This window comes from Lissotriton vulgaris, chromosome 7, assembly GCF_964263255.1.
Source record: "Lissotriton vulgaris chromosome 7, aLisVul1.2, whole genome shotgun sequence".
NCBI classification, from domain to species: domain Eukaryota; kingdom Metazoa; phylum Chordata; class Amphibia; order Caudata; family Salamandridae; genus Lissotriton; species Lissotriton vulgaris.
In genome coordinates this window covers 13,546,136-13,556,539 of record NC_141695.1, presented here as the reverse complement: position 1 = coordinate 13,556,539, position 10,404 = coordinate 13,546,136, and the positions used below count along the sequence as shown (strand labels likewise).

General features: G+C 43.4%; 1 protein-coding gene across 2 annotated transcripts in view; it reads right to left on the bottom strand.

The window, feature by feature from the left end:
* Positions 1 to 4,367: 4,367 nt before the first annotated feature.
* Positions 4,368 to 10,404, bottom strand: part of LOC147700515 (uncharacterized) — a 177,485-nt gene continuing 171,448 nt past the window's right edge. For both annotated transcript variants that reach the window (XM_086929673.1, XM_086929672.1), the window contains exon 4: positions 4,368 to 9,160. In XM_086929673.1, coding sequence (XP_086785799.1) covers positions 6,827 to 8,521 — 1,695 coding nt within the window. In that variant the 5' untranslated portion in view covers positions 8,522 to 9,160 and the 3' untranslated portion in view covers positions 4,368 to 6,826. The remainder of the gene's footprint in view (positions 9,161 to 10,404) is intronic.

Genomic DNA, 10,404 nt, shown 5'->3' with positions numbered 1-10,404 from the left:
CCTGGCTGGACAATGGAGTGGACTCGACACCTAGACGAACATCAGGGTCCGCCACGACGGTACGTACTCACGGACTGCGGAGAAGCCGCAGGCACAGGACACCACCAGTCCACCGGCCTCAGGGGTACACAGAACACTCTCCGTCTGCAGAACTTATTCTCCTCGAGCAGCAGGACGCTCTCCGCAAAGTCACGGAAATAAGCAGCTCCTTAACATCCAATCCGGCCCTGGAGACCAGCCCCAGGGCTTTCCCTCTGTGGACACACATGGACATTCTTCCCGACACACCAACCCTTTACCCTCACATTTTCCTTTTTAAGCCATCTTCCTTTCCTTGTTCTCTCTCTTTTGGTTAAGTTTGGGTGTCAAAACAGTTCCCCCCTTTGACACGTTCGCTATGAAACTGCGAATATAATATTAGTTATAACCACCTGTCTAATCAGGATCACCTCACACTGCAACACAACGCTGGGGGAGACACCACAAGCTGACTAGAAGATGAGATCATGGGAACGGCGCACAAACGAAATAACACGCCGCCCCACATCATATCTCATCCCCATGCCTCAAACCATAATGCACATGACACCATACGACGTCACGTTTGCGGATACAAATGATCACCATCTTGCTTTATATTCTCCATTAACCCTATCAAAGCAATGTGATGTGTGCTCAACAACTTAACATGTATTACCAAATATATTGCATAGTCGTTATGATGATGTGCAGATTATGTCTATCTTTTCCTCTTGTTCAATAACTAAGCGTGTATTGGACTTAAATGCGGGAAAACTAATAAAATATATTCAAACAAAAAAAGAAATCCGTTGTAGTACATCCAGCCAGGATGTGACGGCTTACCGAACCTAACAGATCCTTCCTCAGGGTCGGAGAGAGCAGAACTCCGCTGATAGTGCTCAGCCGAGCAGAACAGTATCCGGGAAGTAAATCAGGAGTCACGCCGGACGAGGCAGGACTTTTCTCCCCGCAGCAGCCGCTAGCGGGAAAGACAGCAGAAGCCTGCTCCACCGAGCAGGAAAGGAGCAGACAAAACGTTGGATCAATCGGGGCTTGAGTCACGCCGGACACGGACACGTCAGTTTCCCCGCAGTAGCCGCTAGCGAGGCAAAGGTCACTGAAGCCTGCTCAGCCGAGCAGGAAGAGAGCCGGACCTTCGCTTCCCAGTCGGGAGAACGAGGCAATTAGGCAAAGAGTCAGCCGCGGAACCAGAAGGGCGACCCGACTCTCTGCAGAGGTTCATGGAAAGTACTAAGAACCACATACGACGCGCTTCTGTGTCACGTGGTTTAAATGTCATTCGGTTCCTCCCAGAAAGCCTTCTGGGCATTGTAGTCCGATGTATTTCATGTAGGCGCCGATGTCAGTTCCTGACAACAAGGGCCATGGTCTGTGTGAAGCAAGCATTCACAAAGAGCAATGGCCTCTGGCACATTATTATGAAAACAACAAAGGATCCACTGAAGAAAGCTTCCATTAAGGGAAATACCTTCTGATGAGCTCAATCTCAAAAAAAGGACACTCACTTTCTCTCAAAGTATAATAACAGAAAGGGAATTACGGACTGCAATTTAAACTTTAATATGATAACTGCGGTAAGGTGGACAACCACTCCTGTTACACAGTAATTATTGATATTACAGATGTCAGAGTTATGTAAAGAACGGATGGCACCACATATGACATCACCAATCATATCACTGACAAGGTATGCTGTATTAACTTGCAATAAATCAACATCAAAGATAAGAATGAAACTCGCAGACACTCCATACAAAAGAGAAGATGCAGTACAACAGTGAGCAACCGAATGAACACACAGATGAGAAACATTGAAAGTCATCACAATCAAAATGCAACAGGACAGTTATAAAATATATATGCAAGACTCAAGTGCTACTGCCAATAACTAGATATCCAGGCTGACACAATGCAGAGAAATAGGTGACTATAGTTGATCTCACAGGAAAGTTCTCTCAACGATCAATATCCTTCATAATTCTGCAATATTATTGCTAGTAATTTGACCGCCCTTGAGTGAGTTGAGAACAAATGCTGCTGAGCTTCCAGCCAAAAGCAAGATATCCACATGCATTTCAGCCCAAATGTAAATCCACTGTCTAGACTTGGATGCCAAAGCCAGATCTGCTCCTACCAGAACTTATGAAAGAACCGAGAGGCATCACCAGCCACTGACTCCCAAACCCCAATGGAAGCATGCCAAGCCAAGGCCAAGTACTGGAAGCATGCCAAGCCAAGGCCAGTGACTGGAAGCATGCCAAGCCAAGGCCAGTGACTGGAAGCATGCCAAGCCAAGGCCAGTGACTGTGACTGGCCTGTCTGGGGCCTTTAGCCTATAGCCCCAGACAGGCCAGTCACAGTCACTGGCCTTGGCTTGGCATGCTTCCATTGGGTTTTTGAAGTCAGTGGCTGGTGAGGCCTCTCGGTTCTTTTGTAAGTTCTGGTGGGAGGAGATCTGGATTTCTTTTGACCAAGAGTGTTGGCATCTTACGGCACATATAAAGCTCCCCCTCTGAGTTGGAGTAGTGCCCACCTTCAATGAATCAGTTTGACCTTTTGTTCAATGTTGGTTCTTTTATAGTGGTAGACTGTTTTATCAACACGTCTCATGAATTTAACGCATCGATAAGTTCATTGCCTGTTTGGTCGTGTCGATCAGTTATATTACATTTTTTCACAAAATTTATGACACAAACCAAATACCAACATGTGCTGTTCAGCATGACAAGGAGTAAAAGAATAGGTTATCTACCTTTGGCAATGCTTTTTCTGGTGGATGCTCAATGTAGCTGCAGATTCTAACCTTGCGACTCCTCACCAATTACAAAGCAATGTCCCCTCCATGGATTTGGACCTGAGCACTGGACTCTACACCAGGAAGCCGGGCACAAACAATCATGCAAAATAGGAATCTCTGCAGACTTCTTAAGCAATGCTGTGGTGACATGTGAAAGGTATGGACAAATACCCAAGTTTCTACTTCTGATGGACCTCTTGTTTTGAACATCTGTGTCACTGTAGTAGTAGTAGCTTTCCCTGGTGGATTAACCCCTAAGGTCCTACAGGGGATCCTTTCAGGTCAGCGTGTAACACTTTGAAGCATAAGGTGATCCTGTGGTGTAACCTCTCCTTCTCGTCCTCAGGTTATACTGGAGCAAAGAATGCAGCAAGTGTGATGTACTGCTGCAGACAGACATGTGACACCCTTTTAGAGAGAAAGAATACACGTGTTCTAAGTGCCTCTGTTGGGGGAAAAGTGGCACTGACGAAGCTTACAGCTTGCTGACACAAGGCGGAGAGGTGATTGCAATGAGAATCTGTCTTTAATAATGTAGAGACTTCAACTTCAACCATAAAGAGTCTACAAGGTGTCCCGGAGCAGAACTATAACGAGACCCAGAGCAGACATGAAGACTGTGTCGGAGGCTGCCTCCTGCTTTCCTACAGACTGTCACAAACAAATCTGAACAATGCAGGGGCCTCATTTATGAGCCATTGCGTAACTTTTACGCCGCCGGTGCGTCACTTTTTGTGACGCACCAGCGGTGTAAAAAATGCGCCTCGTTGCGCCATATTTAAAAAGTGACGCATCTAGGTAGATGCGTCACTTTTTAAACCCCTGCGCCACATTATACCTGCGTCAGGTATAATGTATGCAGAGGGGGCGTTCCTCCGCAAAAATCCTCGTAATAGTGACGCAGTGAAATCTATGAGATTTCACTGCGTCACTTTTAGGATGCTGTTGCATCAAAATCTTGCGCCTGCCTCACAGCAGGCATAAAACTGACGCAAGCCCTTTCACATGGGGCTTTCCCCATGTGAAAGGACGCATTGCTGGAGTTGCGTCACTTTTGTGACACACTCCAGCAATGCGTCACTTTGGCGCTTACAGATACGTCAGAAATACTGACGTATCTGTAACTCCTTGCGACATGATGCGTCATATATTAAATATGACGCATCAGGAATGTCGTAAGGAGTGCGCAGTGAAAAGTGACGCATCGCTGTTTTCACGCAGTGATGCGTCACTTTTCATAAATGAGGCCCCAGGTTCGGAGCTTTTGTACCATTTGCTCAGAAATGGTTTTAAAATGATGTACTAGAAATACCATTTCTTTTGGCTCCTCTCAGTTGCTTACATACTTCCCTGAGACTTGTTTAATAAATAATAACCTATACAGGCAAGCAATAAACGTATCTTCTTGTCACGAATATGCATTGATTGTTGAAAGTAAATAATGGGAGATCCAATGTACCAGTTTGGGTTTTAAAAACAATTAGAATAACCTACCCATGTAAGCACTATTATCACAATATCTCAGAGCAAGCACTTTATTGGTGTGCGATTCAGCATTTCATTTAAAGCCATACATTGTGAATAAATGAGTTTCACGTTCAAATGTATTTTTATTTGCATAGCTACTAAAAACCATTGCAACATTTTAAAATAGCCAATAGAACTGGTGTTGTACCCCGTAAAACCAATAATACACATGCTAAAAATGCTGTGCAGTGCGTGCATGACTGTGGTTAAAATAGATGGTGAAGCCATTAGAGTGAATCAATGATTCACCTGATAAAGTACAGTGTATATCATTAAAATGCATTACTAAAACCAGAAATACACATAGAAAGGTGCGGCATAGTGCATACGTTTGGCATGACAGCTAATGAATTTGGCACCTGCTAGAATTGTATGCAATAAAAAGGTGCTCTTTTCTTCTTGCAAAAAGAAGATGCAGTGACCAGCTTGCGAGCCAATGGCTACACAGGCAGCTTATTACTAATGTTGCGAGGTTGGATTGTCATTTTAAGCATTTTTTATTCGGCCAGCATGAGAAATGTTACTGTTCTGCAGTTCAGTTGCGTGGCCTCCGGGTCAAAGCATGCCAGCACCGCTTGCCTCCTGGTGCGAGTACCAGGCATGAGATCTGGCTGAGAATGTTGCCTTGCCCTCCACCAGTGACAGCTGTTTCCCGATTTTCCAGACCAATTTTTTTGAAAGTTAAATGTTGAAGCTGTGTATTCCAGAGTTAGGTGAGCCTGGCGGTTTCCAGAGATTCCTGTAGGTAACTTCTTGCGCAGGAAGTTTCCCTGTGCTGGAGTACTTGCCATAGCAGTTGATTTAAGGTGTTTGAGGTGGAAGTTCTGATATTGTTCCAGAAGATAACGTAAGCTCCGTGTCTAGCCGGGGATTGTTTTAATAAGCCAAACTCCAGCCTTATTTCATCTGGTGAGGTGTAGGACGGAAGGCAAAACATGGTGTTGTATGCTTTAACCAGTGTGCTGCCAGTAAATTGGCGTCTCTACCCCGCATTGCTTCGCTGCCATAGGTTTTCGTAGGGAGTCGTTTGGCTTGTGCTACCTTCAGGGGGCGGACTCAGTGTAGGCCTGGTCAATTTATTCGCAATATATTTCATCGTTATGGCTATGACCAACGCTCTCCTTCTAATTTCTTCCTTCTGGTGAGCGGATCTCCCCTCTTTATCAGTGATAACTCGTAGGTACTTGTGAATGAAGATAAAACCATATAAATAGTGACCACTATTAATATTACAACAACAGCATGGCTTGAAACGTGTCACATTTGCGGATGGCAACCTTGACATTGTCCAGGAATGGGCCCTTTGTGCAACTCAAAGTCCGCATGCTGGGGTGTGATGGAGTTGTGATGGAATCTTAAGGCATCATTTACAGCCGGGCAGGAGGTACTGCAGGAGGTTCCAGATCTAGTCAGGGGCTTGGGGAGATTCGTAAAATGAGGAATCACTAGGTGAGAAATATGAGTCAGCAGGAACAATCACTTTCAAGCTTTAGTTTACCAATGCAAGTTTTCTAAATGTTTTTACTTCACATTTGCTGTGACTTTGGTTTCCTTTCCACATCTCATCTCTCCTGTGGCAAATAAGACATCTTTTCATATTTTTAGGTCGAGCCTAGAGGCAGCATGCTTGCGATGCTCTGTGAGGCATGCTGTAATGTCTCTTTGAAGTTAGAAGATGCCCACTGCTTGTGATTGGTTAATTAGTCTGCCTTTCTAAATTACATGGTTTTGGTGCGTGGATAGAGTAAATTTGCCCCGCTTTGTGGCTGTTTTGTTTCGGCCCTGGCATTTGCCTCTGCTGCATGGATCCTTTCGATATGGGCCATATGTGTTAGTACCTGCAGTTATTTTTCTTTTGCCTCGGCTTGTTTTTTGTTTTTAAATTCCTGTTGTCTTTTACTTTCCAGTTGTCCTTGTTAGCCTTGCACCCGCCACCTCCCACTGTCCGCATTCCCTTTGTTCCCGCCCCCTCCCCATGTCTGTGCCCACCATGCTCCCACTTCCTTCCCATTGTCCGCATTCCCTTTGTCCCCTGCGCTATATCATAGCCCATGGAGGGCTGGTCGCAAGAGGGTGGTCCACAGCTGCCACGACTTGCTCGTAGGAGACACCGAGTCTGCAGCTCTCACCCTCCCCCTTAAGTTGGCGGTGTCCCATGAGACACATTCTGAAGACCCCATCCCGTGGCACACCACTTTTTGTTTAAATGCTGAACGGTCAGTGAAAAGCATTGGCAAAGCCAAAAGGCGAGACCTATTGACTTTGCCAATGCTTGTTAAATCTTTTCGCTGTATGGCTAATGTTCTTACACATGAGTTATTGTCTCCTGACTTGTGTTACAGTTTTGTATACATGTAACAAGGCAAACTTGATTCTTGAATATGCTGTTCTGTATTACCAGGAATAGAAGACTAATTCAACCTTTACTTTTCCATCCTATACTTTGTAACTTATTAGAAGTCATGCCTTTGTTTTCTTTCCCATATGTTGTTTCTCATGGGAAGTCAGGCATCTTTTCTGAGTAAACCCTTTGCCACATTCTGTACACTTGTAACGTTTATCAACAGAATGTATTCCCTCATGTTTCAAACGATCTCCCAGATGGTTAAATCTTTTTTCACATACAGTACATCTGTAAGGTTTTTCACCAGTGTGTGTCCTTTGATGCACAGTAAGTGTGAATTTACGGCTAAAGCTTTTGTCACATTCAGTGCACTGATACGGTTTTTCCCCTGTATGTGTTCTTTCATGATTTTTAAGGTGGGGCTTACTCCTGAAAGATTTGCCACATTCAGTGCATTGGTAAGGCTTTTCTCCATTATGACAACGTTTGTGTGAATAGAGATTTGATACAGTACCAAAGCTTTTCCCACATTCACCGCACTGATAAGGTTTCTCACCAGTATGCGTTCGTACATGTCGGATTAAAGAAACCTTATCACAGAATCTTTTCTCACATTCACTGCACTGACATGGTTTATCACCTGTATGGGTTTTTTCATGTCGAGTAAGAGCGCGTTTGTCAAAGTAGCTTTTCCCACACTTTGTACATTGATGTACTTTTTCTCTTCCTGTGTGTATACTTTTGTGCCTAAGTAGGTCCCCCTGCTGAAAGTAACATTTCCCACATTCACTGCACTGATACAATTTTTCACCTGTATGAATTTTCTCATGAATTTTAAGTTTAGTACTAGATATGAAACATTTGCTACATTCAGTGCACTGATAAGGTTTCTCCCCAGTGTGCGTTCTCTTATGCACAGTAAGCATTCCTCTCTGACGATAGCTTTTCTCACATTCAGAGCACTGATAAGGTTTCTCCCCTGTATGCACTCTTAAATGAATGATGAGCTCCATCTTAAGCCTAAATCCTTTCCCACATTCGCTGCAAACATGTATCTTCTCACCCACAGACGTTCTTTTATGGACAGTGTTGTTTGTTCTATATTTATTGTCTCTGAATGGTTTTTCACATGTGTGTATTCTTAAATGTTTCTTCATGCCACTTCTATGACAAAAGCTTTTATCACAATCAGGGCACTGAAAGGGTTTCTCGCCTGTGTGGATTCTTTCATGGATTAAGAGACAATCCTTTGTCTGGAACCTTTTCCCACATTCACCGCACTGATATGGCTTCTCTCCTGTGTGTCTTCTTATGTGAATAGTAAGAGCTCCCCTCTGGCAGAACCTTTTCCCACACTCAATGCACTGGTGAGGTTTTTCCCCAGTATGTTTTTTCTCATGTTCTTTCAGACTGCCTTTAGCACTGAAACTAATGTTGCATTCAGAGCACTGGTAGGGTTTCTCGCCTGTGTGTGTTCTCTCATGGATAGAAAGCTGTCCTTTCTGGCAGAAGCTTTTCCCACATTCAGAGCACTGGTGTGGCTTGTAACCTGTATGTGTTCTCTCATGGTAGAGTAGGTCGGATTTATAATTGAACTTTTTTCCACATTCAGAGCACTGGAAGGGCTTGCTACCTGTATGTATTCTCTCATGGAGGATACACTGGTGCTCTAACCTGAACTTTTTCCCACATTCAGAACACTGGAAGGGCTTGATCCCTGTATGTATTCTCTCATGGATGATAAGTTGGTGCTGGAACCTAAACCATTTCTCACATTCAGGGCATCGATGTACTTTCCCACTTAGAGGCATTCTCTTATATATGGTAGTCTGCAAACTATGGGTAGTAAGCTTTGTCGCCTATAAGCTCTGTCAGCACCAAAAAAGAAAGTAAGTTCTACTCTGAGGATGAGAATCGTTGTTATCTGTGGATAGTAGGCTCTGCCAGCTGTGGATAATAAGCTTAGGACAGTAAGTCCTATCCACTGTGTACAGTAAGCTCAGATGGCTGCCAGCTGTGGTTAGTAAGCTCTGGGCTGTCACTAGTGAGGTCCCCTACATTACGTGCATTGACATCATTATTCAAATGCTTCTCTCAAATTTAGAACTACCTTCTGGATCAGATATTTTACACATTACCACCCAAACAGTAGTTCTTCAGTAGAAATTCTGCCAGGTAAGGGAAGGAAAAAAGAATTCGGAATTCAGTTGATTGGTTTCATTTCTGAGATGGTTCACATGATGTGACGACACATTTGATAGATGACTCAAACCATTTTCTCATTCAGTAATTTCACATCTCTCAGTTCCTGATTAGTTTTCGACCGTTTGTCGCTTCCAATGTGGTTTCTGGAAAACCATCAGATGCTTTCCTTACATTTTTAGCAGCATCATTCTTCCGGTTATTTAACACCGGTGTCACCATATCAGTTTCTGCTCAAGCTTTAATGCCTGTTGGTTTAAAATAGTTTCTCAGTTAGTTTCTGCATGTACAATAAAATACAATTAGAATTAATGATCGCATCCTATCACTGTAAAAACACTGTGCGTTCATGATGAGAATTACAGTTCGAGTCACTTCCCTCATAGGAACACAGGGGCAGAAGGGAGGTTAAGGAAAAGAAAATTACATAATTATCAGTTAATGGTGGAACAGCTGCTCTGCCTGGTCCACTCAGGGCCACTGGCTGCTTAAAATCAGACTGCAAAACCACTAATCACATGATAATAGCAGCAAATTGTTTGGGGAACCACATCCAGACCAGCAAAATACCCAAGGATTTGTTAATGAAATGCCATACATGTCATTTACGGTTTGTAATTGGACCGCACCACCACAGTTCAACATTAAGTGACACAGCTGAAACCCAAACACAACAAATGTATCTGCATACTAAGTATGGATGTTGTTGTTCCTGGACGTAAGAATTTTGAGAGACATTACAGGCTCAGATAATGGATATACTTGTATATTATTTTTCTTCTGGTATTTATGTCTTTCCTGAAATATTCTTATAACTGTGAAATTTGTGATATATTACCATGTTACTGAAATGTATTGTTTACTTCTGTATCCCCGCTCTTACTAACAGTCACTTGTGGTATTTATGCATTGCAATTGTGGACTATTCTGTTATTTGTAACCAATATTAAGACCACATCTCAGGTGCCATTTTTAGACTGGTCATGCTAGTGTTATCTATTTTAGGGATAAACCCCAAGTCTACATGTTTAGACCCCAAGTAACATGAGAGCTGTAGCTCTACTGCACTGGTGTTACCTATTTTAGGGATAAACCCCAAGTATACAGGTTTAGACCCCTATTAACATGACAGCTGTAGCTCCACTGCACTAGAGTTACGTATCTTAGGGATAGACCGAGTCTACGGGTTTGTGTCTATGTGAGGGTATTTAAAGAGCGCACTGTTACTCCAGGGAGTGTCTTGGCGCTAAAAGGTGAAGGGTAGCAGCGGGGAAAGGAAGGGTTATGAGCATGAGTATTTATTTATTAATTTTTTAGCATTTATTGAGCGCGAACAATTGCCCGCAGGCGTCTCTGCGCTGTACTGTATTACCCTCCTATATGAGCTTGGAAAAGTTTTCAGAGATTAAATAGCCAAGTTTTCAATTTCTTCCTAAAGGACATTAGGTTTGGACTTGATCTTATTGTTTGTGGAAGTGTGTTCCACAATCTT